This window comes from Rana temporaria, chromosome 8 (assembly GCF_905171775.1).
Source record: "Rana temporaria chromosome 8, aRanTem1.1, whole genome shotgun sequence".
NCBI classification, from domain to species: domain Eukaryota; kingdom Metazoa; phylum Chordata; class Amphibia; order Anura; family Ranidae; genus Rana; species Rana temporaria.
Genome location: NC_053496.1, coordinates 28,876,360 through 28,897,631, shown reverse-complemented (window position 1 = coordinate 28,897,631; position 21,272 = coordinate 28,876,360). Strand labels below are relative to the sequence as shown.

The 21,272-nt window shown below is 46.1% G+C and overlaps 1 protein-coding gene across 2 annotated transcripts in view; it reads right to left on the bottom strand.

The window, feature by feature from the left end:
* ENTPD1 (ectonucleoside triphosphate diphosphohydrolase 1) overlaps positions 1-21,272 on the bottom strand; it is a 182,973-nt gene that overhangs the window by 23,654 nt on the left and 138,047 nt on the right. For both annotated transcript variants that reach the window (XM_040361453.1, XM_040361452.1), the window contains exons 4-6: positions 11,868-12,018; positions 10,177-10,336; positions 6,352-6,582 (exon numbers count right to left, since the gene is read on the bottom strand). In XM_040361453.1, the coding sequence (XP_040217387.1) occupies positions 6,352-6,582; positions 10,177-10,336; positions 11,868-12,018 (542 nt within the window). The remainder of the gene's footprint in view (positions 1-6,351; positions 6,583-10,176; positions 10,337-11,867; positions 12,019-21,272) is intronic.

Sequence of the window (21,272 nt, the reverse complement as noted above, 5' to 3'; positions counted from 1 at the left end):
CTTGCGCCCTAAGTTACGAATTGCTGCAGCTGTACTTCGGTCCCGTTAACAGCTATAGCAGGCATGCGCGCCCACTGCATGGCAGGGGAGCTGATGCAGGTGGCCAGCAGCCACGATGTCCCCCGGCCACCCGCGATCGTTCCACAGAGAGCCAGAACGGGGATCTGTCAATGTAAACAAGCAGATCCCTGTTCTGACAGGGAAGTACAGAGTGATCGTCTGTTCCTAGTGATTAGGAACAGCAGTAAATCAGCAGTCAAATGACTGTTTGGTTTACAATGAAGAAAGTGAAAGTGACTTAGCAATTACAAGTTTTTTGTATCAGCTAACCCAAAGACTGGTCCCTGAGGTTAACACTCCTAGGTCATCCCTTAGATCTAGTGGCGGCCATCACCTAATACATGAATTTTCCTGCTTCAAGGGGTTTTGCATACCCATTAGACATGTGCATTAGTTTTCATCCGAATGCATTTTCGTCCGAATTTCAGGTATTTTCGTTATCGTTTTTAACAAATGAAAACGAACGAGCAGAATCCGAAATCCGAAAGATCTGACATAAAAAAATGCTTTATTTTTGTTTTCGTTGCTACAACAGTTCGATATAGATAGGAGATTGGACATGATGCTGACAATAACAATCTGTGTCTATCGAACCTGTGGTCGAATGTGCCTAACCTAACTCTATTAGTCCAAGATTATTCTACATAGAGAGAAAAGATTCAACACTATAGAGACAGTGTTGGGGTAGACCATTCGTCATGAACGACGAAGATTCGACGAAGCAGCGAAAAACATACAAACGTTGAATCTGTCTTTGAAGGCTTATGGTGTCTGTCGAAAGTTCTAAGGAGATTCGACAAGCAGTTAAACTGTACGGCGCCACAATCATACATTTCCGGTCAAATGCTCGGCCCATAGGCTATAGAAGAATTTGAATGTTGGTTGACTAGTAATAATAATTTATAAATATAATTATTACTAGTGTCATACAACATTAGAATTCTTCTATAGCTTGTAGGCGGAACATTCGACAGGAAATGTACGATTGCGGCGTCAAATCTTTTAGCTGCTCCGTTGAATCTTCTTAGAACATTTGACAGACACCATAAGCCTTCAATGACAGATTCGACCTTAATTAATTCGGATTTTTGGACGAATGCATTTTTTAACGAAACAAAATAAATAAAAACAAATTTTGAGAGTAACCTAAATAAATTTATTTTTTGGACGAAAACTAAATTCTGAAACACAATATTTCAGTGTGCACATGTTTAACCACTTAACGCCCGCCGCACGACTATTTACGTCCGCAAAATGGCACGGACAGGCAGATGGGCTTATATATACGTCCTTGCCTTTGCGCGGGTCGGGGGTCCGATCGGGACCCCCCCCTCCACTGCATGCGGCGGGCGGATTCCCTCGGGGAGCGATCCGGGACGACGGCGCGGCTATTCGTTTATAGCAGCTCCGTCGCGATCGCTCCCCGGAGCTGAAGAACAGGGAGAGCCGTATGTAAACACGGCTTCCCCATGCTTCACTGTGGCGGCGCATCGATCGTGTCATCCCCTTTATAGGGAGACACAATCGATGACATCAGACCTACTGCCACACCCTCCTACTGTTGTAAACACACACTAGGTGAACACTAACTCCTACAGCGCCACCTGTGGTTAACTCCCAAACTGCAACTGTCATTTTCACAATAAACAATGCAATTTAAATGCATTTTTTGCTGTGAAAATGACAATGGTCCCAAAAATGTGTCAAAATTGTCCGAAGTGTCCGCCATAATGTCGCAGTCACGAAAAAAATCGCTGATCGCCGCCATTAGTAGTAAAAAAAAAATTATTAATAAAAATGCAATAAAAATATCCCCTATTTTGTAAACGCTATAAATTTTGCGCAAACCAATCGATAAACGCTTATTGCGATTTTATTTTTTTACCAAAAATAGGTAGAAGAATACGTATCGGCCTAAACTGAGGAAATTTTTTTTTTATATATGTTTTTGGGGGATATTTATTACAGCAAAAAGTAAAAAATATTGCATTTTTTTCAAAATTGTTGCTCTATTTTTGTTTATAGCGCAAAAAATAAAAACCGCAGAGGTGATCAAATACCACCAAAAGAAAGCTCTATTTGTGGGAAAAAAGGACGCCAATTTTGTTTGGGAGCCACGTCGCACGACCGCGCAATTGTCTGTTAAAGCGACGCAGTGCCGAATCGCAAAACCTGGCCTGGGCATTTAGCTGCCTAAAGGTCCGGGGCTTAAGTGGTTAATTTCTATAGGCTTGTATGGGAATGCAAAACCCGTCTGAACAAACAAAAACCAGTGGACACAGGCCCCGCCCCAAAACGTAATCAATACCTGGAGCAGTGCATGGCCTCCTTTCTTTTGATGAAATTCTATGGGACGCACGTTGAGAGGCCAGCCCCTACTGAAATATGTATGATAATGATAACATTTGCCAATACATTTTCAGGTTGTATAGTCCAAATGTGTGACATATGTGTGACATATTATTTCTCGAGAAAAAATGGCGTTTCCCTTTAGGAAAATGTATGAATCATGTCTCTTTCTCCAGAGGGTGTGTTTTTCTCAGCATTGTGGAACACAACGTACTTAGGAGTTGATGAACAGATAATTGCACCAAATTATATTCAAGGGGTCAAAAGGTAAACCTGTAAGCAGCAGTTCCCAGGGCCCCAGGGGCTGTTTCCTTACCGATAATAAGCAACAAAAACCTGCCAGGCTATAGAAAATATATAAAAAAGAGCTATATAAAAAAGAGACAGTTTGTAACTCTTCATATCCAAAAATGTGAAGCATTTCAGAATACGCTCATATTTACTGCTCTGGATCATAGGGCCAGATTTACATAGAACTGCGGCGGCATAACGTATCTTAGATACGTTACACCGCCGCAAGTTTTCATCGCAAGTGCCTGATTCACAAAGCACTTGCAATGAAAACTACGCCGGCGGCCTCCGGCGCAAGGCGGGCCAATTCAAATGGGCCTGTGCCATTTAAATTAGGCGCGCTCCCGCGCCGGACCTACTGCGCATGCTCCGTTTCCTAACTCCCGCCGTGCTTTGCGCGCCATGACGTCATTTTTTCGAACGGCGACGAGCGTAGCGTACTTCCGTATTCCCAGACGTGTTACGTAAACGACGTTAAATTTTTAATTTCGACGCGGGAACGACGGCCATACTTTAGACAGCAATACGATTGCTGACTAAAGTTAGGGCAGGTCAAACGACGACTAACTTTGCGACGGGAAACTAGTCGGGGGTCCGCCGTAACTGCTAATTTGCATACCCGACGCTGGTTTACGACGCAAACTCCACCCAGCGGCGGCCGCGGTATTGCATCCTAAGATCCGACAGTGTAAAACAATTACACCTGTCGGATCTTATGGATATCTATGCGGAACTGATTCTATGAATCAGTCGCATAGATAGAAACAGAGATACGACGGCGTATCAGGAGAAACGCTGTCGTATCTCTTTGGTGAATCTGGCCCATAGTGTCTACATCCTTTAGGGAAAATTGTATAATTAACCACTTAAGACCCGGACCTTTAGGCAGGTAAAGGACCAGGCCAGTTTTTGCGATTCGGCACTGCGTCGATTTAACGGACTATTGCGCGGTCGTGCGATGTGGCTCCCAAACAAAATTGACGTCCTTTTTTCCCACAAATAGATCTTTCTTTTGGTGGTATTTGATCACCTTTGCGGTTTTAATTTTTTGCGCTATAAACAAAAACAGAGCAACAATTTTGAAAAAAAATTCAATATTTTTTACTTTTTGCTATAATAAATATCCCCCAAAAATATCTAAAAAAAATGTTTTCCTCAGTTTAGGCCGATACGTATTCTTCTACCTATTTTTGGTAAAAAAAAAAAATCGTTTATCGATTGGTTTGCGCAAAATGTATAGCGTTTACAAAATAGGGGATAGTTTTATTGCATTTTTTTTTTTTTTACTACTAGTGGAGGCGATCAGCGATTTTTTTTCGTAACTGCGACATTATGGCGGACAATTTGGACACATTTTTGGGACCATTGTCATTTTCACAGCAAAAAATGCATTGTTTACTGTGAAAATGACAATTGCAGTTTGGGAGTTAACCACTAGGGGGCGCTGAAGGGGTTAAGTGTGACCTTATCTGTGTTTCTAACTGTAGGAAGGTGGGGCTGGACGTGTGACGTCATTGATCGTGTTTCCCTATAACAGGGAACAGAAGATCAATGGCAGCTCCACAGTGAAGAACGGGGAAGGTGTGTTTACACACAGCTCTCCCCGTTCTTCAGCTCCGGGGACCGATCGCGGGACTCCAGCGGCGATCGGGTCCCGCGGCTGCGGTCACGGAGCTTCGGACCGGGTTTCGGGCGCGCACCTGGGCACTTAAAGAGGATGTACAGGTACGTGCTTGTTCCCAGCCGTGCCATTCTGCCGACATATATCTGCAGGAGACGGTTCTTAAGAAGGCTTTTTACCAGACAAGAAACAGGAAGTGGGCTGTATAAGGGATTATTACTGGCAGAAAAAAAACGTTTTACTATCCAAAGTTAAAACAAGGGTAGAAGATTTAATAGATGTAAAGATGAAAAAATTTAAAAAATGACTGATCAAGCTGAAGTTAGGAGCTGATTGGCTACCATGCAAAGCTGCACCAGATTGTGAGTGCAAATTTATTAAATAAACCCCCTATTTTTTTAAGAATAGAGTAAAGCCTCGTACACACGACCGGTTTTCTCGGAAAAAACAGCAAGAAAACTGCTTCTTGCCGAGAAAACCGTTTGTGTGTACGAGGCCTTCAGGTTTCTCGTCTGGAAATCTGGCTAGAATCTCGACGAGAAAAAAAAGAGAACCTGCTCTCTTTTTTCTCATCGAGATTCTTGTCGGCCTGTTTCCCGATGAGAAACCCGAGTGTGTGTATACTTACCTGTCGCCGTGAAAACCTGCGCATGCTCGAAATGACTTTGACGCATGCGCGGTAGCTTCCACGGCATAGGTAGGGTGAAGCAAGACGGCGGCGACGGCATCGAATGTAACGAGCGCATGCTCGTCGTACGCGATGACGTCACCGCTTTCTTGCCTTTCAAGAGAACCACGGTTCTTTTGAAAGGTCAGTGTGTACACTGGGGCGGCAAGAGATTCTTGCCAAGAATCTCGTCAGGGAAAACGACTGTTTTTTCCTGATGAGATTCTTGCCCGTGTGTACAGGGCCTTAGACTTATTTTTCACTTTAATGGACTGTGATTAGAGGAAGCAGATCTGTCAAATGACTCAACTTTCCTACTGACTTTTTTCCCCTCACGTTCTGCCACTTACAGACTCCCAAAGCCAGTGGAGCACAATGCACATTTGTAAAGCACATGGTTTGATTTATAAATCTGTGCGCCTATAATTGTCTGTATGCATGAACCTGAAGAATCGGGTTATTACCGTATTTATCGACGTATACGGCGCACTTTTTTGCTCTGAAAATCAGGGCAAAATCGTGAGTTTGAACCACTGCGCCGGCATATACCGAGCACAGTACACTGTCACTCGGGTATAGTCGGGTAGGCTCGACTCCTCTCGCGGTCACGTCCTGTACGTCCTCGCGTAAAGGACGTACAGGACACACAGGACGTGACCGCGAGAGGAGCCGAGCCTGCCCGCCTATACCCGAGTGTACTGCGCTTGGTATATGCCAGCGCAGTGGTTCAAACTCAGCGCGGGAAGCAGGGATCGAGCGGGGAGGACACCATGATGGCCGCAGAAGAACGCCGGACCGGACGAGGCTGCCGATGGACGCGATGGACGACGGGCAGGATGCGATGGACAACGGGCAAGACACAGACGAGGGGCATCCAAACTGTAAGTATTTTTTTTTTCCAGGAATTTTTCTTCAAGTTCGGGGGTGCGTGCTATACGCCGGGGCGCGCAATATGCCGATAAATACGGTACTTTCTACAAACACCACATTTACTACAGCCCTGGTTCACACTGGGTACGATTTGGAACGATTTGAGATGCGATTTGACATGTCAAATCGCATCTCAAATCGGCGGCAATTGTCGGCAATGGCACTGTCCTAATCAGTGCGACGCCGCATCTGCGATTTCAAAAAGTAGTTCCTGTACTACTTTTTGCGATTTCGGGCGGCAAATTTACATTAAATTGCGGACGAAATCGCGGCAAAATTGCGGCCGCGAAATCGCGGTAAAATCGCGCATTTTATCCGCGATTTTGAATTCGCAGCAGTGTGAACCTAGGCACAAGGTTCGTTTGATAAATAGGGCTCATTATCTGGTTTCTCTATACAAATTGCGGTTTCTTATTTATGGTTTGTGGTGTACCGTCATACTGTTGGCCAGCTGTAGACGAAGAGCCTGGTCTTTCCCATAGCATAGGAAGCTGTGTGTGTAGACGTTATAGGATTTCCCATACAAACGGAAGCGTATAGAGTTGTCCAGTGACTCAATATTGTCATCTGAGACAAACGTGATCTGTGTAGAGGCCCCTCCGAGGTCCAAAGCTCCCGAAGTCCCTTCTTTGGAATTTGGCATAAAGTTGAACCAAGGTGAACTCTGGAGTAAGAAAAGGAAGAACGTTAGAAATCTTAAAATACGACCTTGGTTCCATCAAAGTATATGTAACCCAATGGCTAAAGTCTCAGGCCTCGTACACACGACCGAGTTTCTCGGCAAAAACCAGCAAGAAACTTGCTGGGAGATATTTTTTTGCCGAGGAAACCGGTCGTGTGTACATTTTCGTTGAGGAAACTGTCGAGAAACTCAAAGAGCCAAAAAGAGAGCAAGTTCTCTATTTCCTCGACGGGAATGAAGAAAATTGGCTTGTCGAGTTCCTCGACAGCCTAACAAGGAACTCGAGGAGGAAAACAATGTGTTTTGCCCGTCGAGTTCCTCGGTCGTGTGTACGAGGCTTCATATTAGTACTAACATGGTAGAGCTAAATGTTCTTCCCTCCTCACCCCATCTCACTTTTCCAAGCTAACAAGGATAGTTTGCCAATATCTGAGAGGTGACATGATCTGTAGTGTAATTGTAGATATAGTTTAACCACTTCCATACCAGGAACTTTCCCCCCTTTCTGCCCAGGACAATTTGTAGCTTTCAGCGCTGTCACACTTTGAATGACAATTACGCGGTCATGCAACACTGTACCCAAACTACATTTTTATCATTTTCTTCCCACAAATAGAGCTTTCTTTTGGTGGTATTTAATTACCTCTGTGTTTTTTAGTTTTTGAGCTATAAACAAAAATAGCCAACAATTTAAAGAAAAAAAAAAACAGATGGGCACTGATAGGCGGCACTGACGGCACTGACAGGCAGCACTGATAGGTGGCACTGGATAGGCAGCATTGATGAGGAGCTACTGACAGGCATTACTGAGTGGCACTGATTGACACTTTGGCACTGATTGGCTCGGATGAATGGGGGGCCCCATCATGATTTCTTGCACCGGACCCTGAAGGTTCGTTCTAGTTACGCCTCTGCTCTTAACAACAACTGTGTAAAAGGTGTATAAAAGACACCTATCCACAGAATCTTTCTTCCATTCAAACCTCACCAAGACCAAAGAGCTGTCAAAGAACATCAGGGACAAGATTGTAGACCTGTACAAGGCTGGGGTAGGCTACAAATACAACTATAGTAATTATAGACCCTTCATTTGTTTGTAAGTGGGCAAACTTACAAAACCTGCAGGGGATCAAATACCGTATACACTCGAGTATAAGCCGAGTTTTTCAGCACATTTTATGGTGCTGAAAATGCCCCCCTCGGCTTCACTCGAGTCACCTTTTTGTGCCCGACCTCCCGGACTTTGGGAACCCGGTACCGGCCGGCCATCGGTCCCCTAAACCCCAAACTTAAGGCTGGGGAGCACCGATTTTTCAAAGTTGGGTACCCCCTCCATAGACTCCCATGTTAAATGGTAATTTCTCCAGTAACTTTGGGGACCCGGTACCGGACGGCCGTAGGTCCCCTGGACCCGAAACTTGGCACACAAGTTCTCCTCTACAGGTGTGCAAAGTTTTCTGACTAGGGGACCTACGGCCGGGGAGCACCAATTTTTCAAAGCCGGACACCACTTCTATATACTCCCAGGTTAAACGTAAGTCTAGTCATGGACACAGTGAGGCATGGGCACAGTGAGGCATGGGCACAGAGAGGCATGGGCACAGTGAGGCATGGGCACAGTGAGGCATGGGCACAGTGAGGCATGGGCACAGTGAGGAATGGGCATAGTGAGGCATGGGCACAGTGAGACATGCGCATAGTGAGACATGGGCACAGTGAGACATGGGCACAGTGAGACATGGGCACAGTGATGCATGGGCACAGTGAGGCATGGACACAGTGAGGCATGGACACAGTGAGGCATGGACACAGTGAGGCATGGACACAGTGAGGCATATAGATGGACACCCTAGTCTTATACTTGAGTCAAAACGTTTTCCCAGTTTTTTGGAGTAAAATTAGCTGCCTCGGCTTATATTCGGGTCCGCTTATACTCGAGTATATACGGTATAAGTATTTCCCCCACTGTAGTAAACAGTAAAAACTCATTGGTTAATAAATACCATCAAAAGAAAGCTCCATCTGTCTCAAAAAAAAAAAAATATACATGAATTTGGGTATAGCGTTGAAAGACAGAGAATTAATCAGTTAAAGAATCACAGTGCTGAGAACTGAAAATGGCCTGGTATTATAGGCTGGTACTCAAATGGTAACATAGCCTTAGGCCCTGTACACACGGCTGGGAATCCCTTCAGGAAAAAAACGTTGGTTTTCCTGACGGGATTCCTGGCAAGCTTGTCTTGCAAAGCGGTGCATACAGACGGCCATTCAAAAGAACCGCCCGTTCTTTTGAATGGCAAGAACACGGTGACATCATCGACTAGGACGATCCGTCGCTCGTCACATTCGATGCCGTCGCCGCCATCTTGCTACACCCCATGCTAAACTTGTATTCTACCGCGCATGCGTCAAACTCTTATCAAGAATGCACAGGTTTACCTGGGACAGGTAAGCAAACAGACGACCGGTTTTCTCGGCAGGAAACACTCTAAACTCTAAACCGGCGTAGGTGGAAGTGGGCGTGAGACATGCTAATGAGGCGTGACCGCATGCTAATGATGGGCCGAGTGCCAGACAAGTACTTAAAATGAACGGCGCATGCGCCGTCCCGTGGACGTATCCCAGTGCGCATGCTCAGAATCACGTTGGAACTACTCTCTAAGATACGACGGATCACTGCCTATCCGTGAACTTAACCTACGCCCAGCCCTATTCACGTACTACGTAAACGACATAAAAAACGACGACTGTGTTCCCTGGTGCAGCCATTTGCATGGATGCTGCTGACTTACACCTGCTTTATGGGGCATAACTTTACGCCGGACGTACGACTTGCGCAAACCGCATATATTATGCGCCGGGCGCAAGTACGTTCGTGAATCGGCGGATCTCCCTCATTTGCATATGTGAATAGAAAATCAATGGGAGCGCCAAATACGTCCAGCGTAAATATGCGCCCAAGATACGCCAGCGTAGGAAAGTTACGTCGGTCGGATGAAGCCTATTTTCAGGCGTATCTATTTCTGTGGGCACGGCACACATATACGATGGCGCATATTTACACTTACTCGCCGTATCTCGAGATACGTCGGCGTAAGTGCTTTGTGAATCTGGGCCAATATTTTTGCACATAAAAAAAAAAAAAGGGCAAAGGAAACAATTAAATATCCCAAAGAATGTTGATTTAATATATAAAATACAATAATACATGTACTAGTTTCCGCCTGATTTTACAGAATAGAACACAGACATTGCGAGGAAAAAAGACACAATTGGTCTGACTTATCATAAAAAATAAAAAAAAAACTCCTCTAGAAATGACAGTTGACGGATGAAAGTTGTATTTGGATTGGTTGCCTTAGAGAATACAGACAGCCCGGGACAGTTCGCACCTCAGACACTTTGATAACTACCACCCATTTTATTTTTGTAACACTGATTACAGTACACAATCCTATATTTACAACCACAGAGCAGAAAATTGCTGCCGCTCTACAATTTTTGGATTGCCAACAACACAGGACAACACATAAAGCGTGCGCTCTGAGCGGAGGACAGCGCGGCGGGTGTACTAACATGTATGAAGTTTCCCAGCAGATAGTTTATTGTGATCCAGCCATAGGCCCCTTCTTCTTGTCCTGTAATTATTCTGGCACCTTGAAAATCAAAGGAGTACGATCGCAATGTATTTTCTACAGACGCGAGGACCTCATTTGCCACACTGGAGTTTGCAAGCCTAAAAGAAAAGAAAATATGAGAAGTGAACTATACATGCCTATTCACAACAGTGCTGCAACCATTCACAAGAAAGTACAATTTTATGCTACCCAGCTAACACAACTTAAAGCTAAATCCATTTTGGAAAATAGAACCCTTATCAGGTCTTTTTTGCTCTCTGTCCCATTATCAAAACAGGAAGTGCAAGGAAATCCCTGGTTGTCACCAGAACTAGTGAGCCACTGGTTGCTAGGGCACCAGCGGGTGTCGGGTCCCTTGAACCGTTGTCGCTAAGCAGGAGCTGACACATTTTGCAGCAGTAGAAAAACCACTGCTAAATGTTTTACCTCCTGCTGCAGCCAGAGGTCTGGTCTGCAATAAAAAAATGTTTTAAAAAATGCGCAAAATACCACAAATTAATACAGTATATAATCGAGTATAAGCCGACCCGAATATAAGACGTGGCACCTAATTTTATCACAAAAAAATGGGAAAACGTATTGACTTGAGTATAAGCTTAGGGTGTCCATCTGCATGCCTCACTGTGTCCATGCCTCACTGTGCCCATGCCTCACTGTGTCCATGCCTCACTGTGTCCATGCCTCACTGTGCCCATGCCTCACTGTGTCCATGCCTCACTGTGTCCATGCCTCACTGTGCCCATGCCTCACTGTGCCCATGCCTCACGGTGTTCATGCCTCATGGTGTTCATGCCTCACTGTGCCCATGCCTCACTGTGCCCATGCCTCACTGTGCCCGTGCCTCACTGTGCCCGTGCCTCACTGTGTCCGTGCCTCACTGTCCCCGTGCCTCACTGTGCCCATGCCTCACTGCGCTCATGTCAAACTGTGCCTCACTGTGTCTCACTGTGTCCATGCCTCACTGTGCCCATGACTAGACTTACATTTAACATGGGAGTATATGGAAGGGGTGCCCGGCTTTAAAAAATCAATGCTCCCCGGCCCTAGGTCTCGCAGACAGAAAACTCTGTACACTTGTAGAGGAGAACTGGGGCTACATGTGTGTCAAGTTTGGGGTCCGGTCCCCAAAGTTACCAAAGAAATTACAGTTTAACATAGGAGTCTATGGAAGGGGTGCCTGACTTTGAAAAATCGGTGCGCCCCGGCTGTAGGTCCCCCGGACAAAACTGCACACTTATAGAGGAAGAGTGGGGGCTATACGTGTGCCATGTTTGGGGTCCAGGGGACCTAGGACGGTACCGGGAGATCAGGCGCAAAAAGGTGACTCGAGTATAAGCCTAGGGGGGCATTTTCAGCACAAAAAAATTTGCTGAAACACTCGGCTTATACTCGAGTATATACGGTACATGTGAATTTCCTGCTTCTGAGATAAACACTGCATGAGTTATTTTAATGCAAAAACGCATGCAATATTTAATTGACCCACAAACTGCAAAAAAAATGGCACTACTTCATCCAAAACAAAAAATGAAGTTTTGCTTTGGATATATTTTAATAAAGAAAAAGTAAAATAACACAGTTCAGAGTTGACTTGTCTCATGAGCTGGCTTAGGGGGCCATTGATAATACCTGAGTAGCCGCATTCCAGCAGTGGCTCCTAAGTACACGGGAGTCTCTTTGTGCTTACTCACTGGAATGATGTCTCGTGCTTTGTTCATACATGTCTGCAGAGAGAGGCCAGCCTGCACCGGCTTCTCATGGTAGCTAGATATGCCATTGCCTGTCAAAAAAAAAGAAAACACTTCAGATAAAAATATATATGTATGTCCAATAATCATTAAGTCTCATAAGCTTTGACATGGTAATGTAAATCTGCAGTTTTCATTAAACTAATGCATGGTGATCCCGCCAAGTCCGTGTTCAGACACCTCCTGGTATTGGATGACAGCTGTGTTATTAAAGTGGTTGTTATGCCCCTATATTAAATTCATACCATCCTCGGTGTTGAATAATGCTGTGTGCCCCAGTGCCTGTGCCTTATAAAAATAAGCTGTTCTATACCTGATTTTAGAGCGCTCACGGGACCGGCCGCCTCTCTCCTCTCTCAACCTGACATCTGCAGTGGGCAGGGCCGAGAAACCTCCGCTGACGTCAGTCTGGAGGGGAGGAGGAGAGGAGAAGAGAGGCGGCCGATCACGTGAGTGACGATCGGCGCTCTGAAATCAGGTATAGAACAGCTTATTTTTATAAGGCATAGGCACTGGGGCACACAGCATTATTAAACACAGAGGATAGTGTGATACTTTCAATGTAACTTCAGCAGCAGGAGGGGAGGGGGCGGGCACTGACACTGAGCTGACAGGCAGGGAGAGGGGAGAGGAGGACAGAGAAGAGACAGGAGAGCTGCTGATGACGGAGGGACGTAAACTGGCTATGGTGTCAGGGCTCAGCAGTACAAGCACTGTGCTTTTATTCATGCTTTAAAGCAGGGGTCTCCAAACTACGGCCCGCGGGCCACATCCGGCCCGCTAGGACGTTTTGTCCGGCCCGCAGCTTCAGTGATCAGACTCACTGCAGGGACGGCTTGCTTTGCCTTCTGACATGCATTGAGGGATTTCAGCGCAGACCTGCTGCACTTCCCAGCTCCTCCACCAGAGTTAGTTAATTTTAGCTGTAACAGCTTGTCTGTGTAAAAGGGGCGGGAGCCGGGAAGTACAGCGTGTCTGCTCTAATGCTGGCTCTTCAGAAGCAGGCAAGCAGCACAGAACACGCTGATATACGGGGAAACTTGCAGACAGACAGTGATGAGGAAAATACTGTGCTGGGGGGGCACAAGTATAGAGGGGGGACAAAACTGTGTGTGGTGGGAGATCTGATGGGGATGTGGATGTAGTGATGGCTCTGATGGGGATGTGGTGGGAGATCTGATGGGGATGTGGTGGGAGATCTGATGGGGATGTAGTGATGGCTCTGATGGGGATGTGGTGGTGGGGGCTCTGATGGGGATGTAGTTATGGCTCTGATAGGGATGTAGTGATGGCTCTGATGGGGATGTAGTGATGGCTCTGATGGGGATGTAGTTATGGCTCTGATGGGGATGTAGTGATGGCTCTGATGGGGATGTAGTGATGGCTCTGATGGGGATGTAGTTATGGCTCTGATGGGGATGTAGTGATGGCTCTGATGGGGATGTAGTGATGGCTCTGATGGGGATGTAGTGATGGCTCTGGTGGGGATGTGGATGTGGTGATGGCTCTGATGGGGATGTAGTGATGGCTCTGATGGGGATGTAGTGATGGCTCTGATGGGGATGTGGTGGGGGCTCTGATGGGGATGTAGTGATGGCTCTGATGGGGATGTGGTGGGGGCTCTGATGGGGATGTAGTGGTGGCTCTGATGGGGATGTAGTGATGGCTCTGATGGGGATGTAGTGATGGCTCTGATGGGGATGTAGTGATGGCTCTGATGGGGATGTAGTTATGGCTCTGATGGGGATGTAGTGATGGCTCTGATGGGGATGTAGTGATGGCTCTGATGGGGATGTAGTTATGGCTCTGATGGGGATGTAGTGATGGCTCTGATGGGGATGTAGTGATGGCTCTGATGGGGATGTAGTGATGGCTCTGGTGGGGATGTGGATGTGGTGATGGCTCTGATGGGGATGTAGTGATGGCTCTGATGGGGATGTAGTGATGGCTCTGATGGGGATGTGGTGGGGGCTCTGATGGGGATGTAGTGATGGCTCTGATGGGGATGTGGTGGGGGCTCTGATGGGGATGTAGTGGTGGCTCTGATGGGGATGTAGTGATGGCTCTGATGGGGATGTAGTGATGGCTCTGATGGGGATGTAGTGATGGCTCTGATGGGGATGTAGTGATGGCTCTGATGGGGATGTAGTGATGGCTCTGATGGGGATGTAGTGATGGCTCTGATGGGGATGTGGTGGGGGCTCTGATGGGGATGTGGTGGGGGCTCTGATGGGGATGTGGTGGGGGCTCTGACGGGGATGTAGTGATGGCTCTGATGGGGATGTAGTGATGGCTCTGATGGGGATGTAGTGATGGCTCTGATGGGGATGTGGTGGGGGCTCTGATGGGGATGTAGTGATGGCTCTGATGGGGATGTGGTGGGGGCTCTGATGGGGATGTAGTGATGGCTCTGGTGGGGATGTGGATGTGGTGATGGCTCTGGTGGGGATGTAGTGATGGCTCTGATGGGGATGTAGTGATGGCTCTGATGGGGATGTGGTGGGGGCTCTGATGGGGATGTGGTGGGGGCTCTGATGGGGATGTAGTGATGGCTCTGATGGGGATGTGGTGGGGGCTCTGATGGGGATGTGGTGGGGGCTCTGATGGGGATGTGGTGGGGGCTCTGATGGGGATGTGGTGGGGGCTCTGATGGGGATGTGGTGGGGGCTCTGATGGGGATGTAGTGATGGCTCTGATGGGGATGTGGTGGGGGCTCTGATGGGGATGTAGTTATGGCTCTGATGGGGATGTAGTGATGGCTCTGATGGGGATGTGGTGGGGGCTCTGATGGGGATGTGGTGGGGGCTCTGATGGGGATGTAGTGATGGCTCTGATGGGGATGTGGTGGGGGCTCTGATGGGGATGTGGTGGGGGCTCTGATGGGGATGTAGTGGTGGCTCTGATGGGGATGTAGTGGTGGCTCTGATGGGGATGTAGTGATGGCTCTGATGGGGATGTAGTGATGGCTCTGATGGGGATGTAGTGATGGCTCTGATGGGGATGTAGTGGGGGCTCTGATGGGGATGTGGTGGGGGCTCTGATGGGGATGTAGTGATGGCTCTGATGGGGATGTAGTGATGGCTCTGATGGGGATGTAGTGATGGCTCTGATGGGGATGTAGTGATGGCTCTGGTGGGGGCTCTGGTGGGGATGTGGATGTGGTGATGGCTCTGATGGGGATGTGGATGTAGTGATGGCTCTGATGGGGATGTAGTGATGGGGATGTGGTGGGGGCTCTGATGGGGATGTAGTGATGGCTCTGATGGGGATGTAGTAATGGCTCTGGTGGGGATGTGGTGGGGGCTCTGGTGGGGATGGGGATGTAGTGATGTGGATGTAGTAATGGCTCTGGTGGGGATGTGGTGGGGGCTCTGGTGGGGATGTGGATGTAGTGATGGCTCTGATGGGGATGTGGTGATGGCTCTGGTGGGGATGTAGTAATGGCTCTGGTGGGGATGTGGTGGGGGCTCTGGTGGGGATGGGGATGTAGTGATGTGGATGTAGTAATGGCTCTGGTGGGGATGTGGTGGGGGCTCTGGTGGGGATGTGGATGTAGTGATGGCTCTGGTGGGGATGTAGATGTGGAGGGGGCTCTGATGGGGAACACTGATGTAAGGCCTCGTGCACACTTAATATTTGGCCCTAGTGCACGAGGCTCTGGCATTTAGGTGCGGGCAGAGGATACAGGTGCACCATCCAGCCCTGCTAATGGCAGCTTTTTTTAAAATTCTGCTCTATTCCATAGCTGAGGAGTAATTTATAAATTTAATTTATAAATGGCTTCTTTTTTTTTCGGCCCGCGAATATCTGTAAAATATACAATGTGGCCCTCGAAGTCAAAAGTTTGGAGACCCCTGCTTTAAAGGAACAGGATACATTTTCTTTGGGGGGTAACAAACATTTTAGGTTGTCACTCTTTCAAACATTCCTTCAAAGAAGACTACAAACAGCCATGCCAACACACATGGCACAAGCATGGTCCGCTGTTGTCACCATCAGGAAACCCTTCCCATGCAGCCATTGCTTGGGTGCACATAGACAGGAAGAGGCTGCAGGAGAACAGCAGGACTGAGATATACTGTACTAAATTATGAAAATAGGTGAAAACAGTGGGATTGATTTACTAAAGGCAAGTAGACTCTTAAATTTGCATTTTGCAAGTGAATTTATCCTCAACTTAGTAAGAAGAAAATCCGATGGCTTCCATCATCCAATCATGTGCAAGCAAAATACTGCTTTTTTTTCCCTGTAAAGGATTGGTTATTTTTTAGAAAGTGAAATTTTCACCACGTTCACTAAGCTCTGGGGAAAATTCCCTTGCAAACTGCAAATTCCCTTCCAAAGTGAACAGCCTGCTTGCCTTAAAGTGATTGTAAAGGCAGAAGGTTTTTTATCTTAAAGGGTCACTAAAGGAAATTTTTTTTTTTGCTGAAATGACTGTTTACAGGGTATAGAGACATAATAGTTAACTGATTCCTTTTAAAAATGATTAAAAATAGATAAAAAACAATCATATAATGTACATGCAGTTTAGTTTAGTTTTTGCATGTTGTTTCCTGGTTCTCTGATGTACAGAGACAAAGAGCCAATAGAGGGCAGTGATGCTTTGTAAAACTAAACTGATTGGTGCTGAGGGGTTTTAGACACACAGTAATCACAACTCCTTGATTAGTCACCACAGTGAGAAATCTCCCAGTACTGTGGTGATCAGGAAACAGACAACCAGGAAGTGTCCAGAACAGAGAGGAATTACAGCAACATCAAAGCAAAAACGAACAATGAGGCCATGAAACCAGGACTGCAGTAAGGTAAAGAAAGCTATTAAGCTAAAAAAAAAATTCCTTTAGTGACCCTTTAATGCATAGATAAAAATGTATGCATATCTTATGCATAAAAAGCCTTCTGTGTGCAGCAGCCCGCCTCAGCCCCCTCCCTGAGACCTCTCTTTATCCAGAGATGTAGGACTGTCTCGGCTGGTCTGAATTTCCTCTCCTCATCGGCCTGAGACAGCAGTACAGTGCCATTGGCTCCCGCTGCTGTTAATCAAAGTCATTCAGCCAATGAGAAGGAAAAAGGGGTGGGCCGGGCCGCAGCTCTGTGTTTAAATTGATACAGGGAGCTGTGACTTGGTTCGGGTGCCCCCATAGCAAGCTGCTTGCTGTGGGGGCACTCTTTAGGAGGGAGGGGTCAGGAGAGAGGAAGAGCGACACGAGAAGAGGAGGATCCAGGCTGCCCTGTGCAAATCCAATGCACAGTGCAGGTAAATATAATATGTTTGTTATTTTTTCCCCCCCAAAAAATAATCAAGGCTTTACAATCACTTTAAGTAATTAGCCCCAGTATCAAATGGAATATAAAGGAAAGGGAGCTGTACTAAGGCCATGCTAAGATGAACATGCACATTGCCAACTTTCCTTAAAAAAAATGCAATCTGCCTGGTTGCCTCAAAAACAATTAACTCAAAATAATTATAAATTTGGAAATCACTGCTGCCACCTTAACCACTTCAATACGGGACATTTTAACCCCCTTCCTGTCCAGGCCAATTTTCAGTTTTCAGCGCAGTTTCATTTGAATGACAATGGCGCAATCATGCGACGCTGTACCCATATGACATTTTTATCATTTCTTTTCCCACAAATAGAGCTTTCTTTTGGTATTTTATCACCTCTGCGGCTATTAACAAGAGTGACAAGTTTGAAAATAACAATATTTTTTACTTTTTGCTGTAATAAAAAACAGTTTAGGCCAATACGTATTCTTCTACATATTTTTTGGGGAAAAAATTGCAATGTCAATGTAACCAGATCATTACCTACGCTACTATAAATATATAAATTGTGATATAGTTAACGATCCCTAAAGATCATGGGCCGGATTCAGATACAAATACCTATCTTTAGGCTGGCGTAGCGTATCTCATATACGCTACGCCGCCGTAACTTTGACAGGCAAGTCCCGTATTCAGAAACAATTTACGCCCGAAGTTACGGCGGCGTAGCGTATATGGGCCGGCGTAAGCCCGCCTAATTCAAAACTGGCTGGTAGGGGGCGTGTTGTATGCTAACTAATCGTGACCCCACGTCTTTGACGTTTTTAACGAACGGCGCATGCGCCGTCCGTGAAAGTATCCCAGTGCGCATGCTCCAAATTACGGCGCAAATAGTCAATGCTTTCGACGTGAACTTAACTTACGCAAAACCCTATTCGCGAACGACTTACGCAGTAAAACGTAAAAGATTTGACGCTGGCCTGACGTCCATACTTAACATTGCGTACGCCTCATATAGCAGGGGTAACTATACGCCGGAAAAAGCCTTACGTAAACAACGTAAAAAAATTCGCCGGGCGCACGTACGTTTTCTGAATCGGCGCATCTACCGAATTTACATATTCTACGTGTAAATATACGGAAGCGCCACCTAGCGTCCAGCGTAAATATGCAACTAAGATACGATGGCGTAAGAGACTTACGCCGGTCGGATCTCAGGGAAATCTATGCGTAACTGATTCTAAGAATCAGGCGCATACAGGGGTGGACTGACCATTGCCCGGGGGCAATGGTCGGGGGCCCCATGAGTTGTCAGTCCGCCCCTGGGCGCATAGATACGACCCCGCAACTCAGAGTTACGACGGCATATCTGGAGATACGCCGTCGTAACTCGTACCTGAATCTGGCCCAAAATTTCTTACAAAATGAAAAAGGGAAGAGTGTTTGCCCATTGTTAATATACATGCCACTCATTTCCCATGAAGAAATCATAAGCCGAGTACAATTTTCACATAAGCTGATGCACTGATGCACTCAGGCCAGTGACTGTGAGCAATCCGCTCTCAGCGCATGCTTTGGTCACTTGGTAATTTATCATTTTCTGGATATCTGTTAGACTTAATATTGGCAGACATACAGCTCTGGCACTAGGAGACAGAAATAAAATAAACATTTCAGAAATCTGCTGTACTTTCCTTTAGGTCCAAATTTAATACTGATGGATGATGGCCAAAACGTATGTTTTATCCAACTGGTATTCACAGCTTTGGACTAAATTAGAAGAAAAAGGCTTTTCATAGGATCTTCAGTCACATTAATCACTCAAGATATCCAATTTTAGCAACCCACTAGAGTGCATCCTCCTTCTGTAGTTTAAATTAGTCATAAGCATGGATGAGTGGGGGATAAAGACGTACAAACAAACAAAGGTAGCCACAGATATATTAACTCCTGCGTGACGGGGTTCCATGGCCCAGCAACAGTTCTCTAGACCTTGATTATTTAAAGACGAGGGCCCGGATTCAGGTAGATTTGCCCCTTTCTTGCGGAGGCGCAGGGCAATGTTTTTGCCCTGCGCCCCCGCAAATTTACTGCGCTACCCGCGATTCACGGAGCAGCAGCTCTGTAAATTGCGTGTGCGCTGTGTAAATTTGCCCTGCGTAAGGGCGCCTAATGTAAATGATCCCGTAGGGGGCGGGAATCATTTAAATTAGGTGCGCTCCCGCGCCGAGCGTAGAGCGCATGCTCCGTCGGGAAACTTTCGCAAGGACGTCATTTGCTTCAAAGTGAACGTGAATGGCGTCCAGCGCCATTCACGAATCACTTACGCAAATTACGTCAAAATCGAACGTCGCGACGCGGGAACGTCGGGTATACTTTAGCATTGGCTGCCCCTGCTATTAGAAGGGGCAGCCTTACGCTAAACACGCCGTACGGAAACGACGTAAATTGCGTACGCAGGGCTCGCGCAACATTGTGAATCGGTGTTAGTATGCAATTTGCATACTATACACTGAGCACAATGGGAGCGACCCCTAGCGGCCATCGCAAGAATGCAGCCTAAGATATGCGTGGCATAAGAGCCTTATGCCACGCAGATTTTAGGCTGCAGTCGGCGTTACAATGTTCCTGAATCAGGAGCATTCGTAACGCCGGGGCAAGTAAGCAATTGCGCTGTGTATCCTATGGTTACGCAGGCGCAATTGCTTCTTGTATTCGGGCCACGGAGCATTACAAATATTAAAATAGACATTTAGAATTAACACTAGTTAAATGATCAGCTCACGTAAAGATACAGTGGAAGCTTGGATTAGGTGCATAATCCTTTCCAGGAGAATGCTCGTAATCCAAAGTACTTGCATATCAAAGCGAGTTTCCCCATTGAAGTCACTGGAAACTAAAAAAAATTGTTCAGCACTGACTTCAATGGCATGCAATACCGCATGCGGCCAGAGGCGGGGGGTGCCGGAGAGCCTCGTAAACAGCCGGAAAGGCCTGAGGACAGTTCGGCTTGGCAAACCTCGGAAAGGCTTTGAGGTCGTTAGTCATCAACTAGACTTGTTCTGTAACGTTGTAGATATTTAGTAATTTATCCAAGTCACCCAGAATGGAAGAGGTGGCTTGGACAAGCTACGAAACATCTTCAACATTACAGAACAAGTCCAGTTAAATTGACTATCAACTACTAGATAGAGTAGGGCAGTGATGGTGAACCTTGGCACCCCAGATGTTTTGGAACTACATTTCCCATGATTTCCCATGTTTTTCATCTTCAATCCCTATTTGGGATATATGTTTACCTCTGATCCCTCTTGCATGTTAGTGACCCCTCAAACTTACATACTTTTTTTCAGATATTGACATTGCTGCTCCTGATGAGTGAATATAAACCCTTCACGAAACGCGTAGAGCCTCTGTATACACAATATAACTGATAAACTACAGCGCTACTAAATCTAAAATACACCACACAATTAATAAATAAATGTAAAAAGCTGCAGTATGTGAAAAAGGTTACCAACCAAACAACAAAATGTGAAAAATATAAACATATGCGCTAAAAACAACTAATTTATGTGATACCTTACTAAGATCAATCCAATTGTGATAATAATTCAAAACCCTGAATAGGGGCTTAGTCGTGTTGCCACAGTGGGGCGAAGCACACAAAATATATATAGATGAGGGAAAAAAAAAAAAAAAAAATTAGTGTATAAAAATTAATTAATAAATTAATACAAAGCTAATTAATTCAGAGCATCAAATAGTACTCAATCTCAGAATAACGTCCCTGTAGAGTAGATGGTAAAATAGGGTTAAACAATGTTGATTAGCAGCAGCGTGAGAGTGTCACTGGATACAACAGCTCTGTGAAACAGGTATCTTATACTCAGCTTCAAATCACTTCAGTAGCTCCAACGACACAGCCTTGGTCATTAGCGATGGTGCAAAAAACAGGCTTCAGCCCCCCTCTTCAATACACCACAACAGGTGTGGGACATGTAAGAAAAAGGG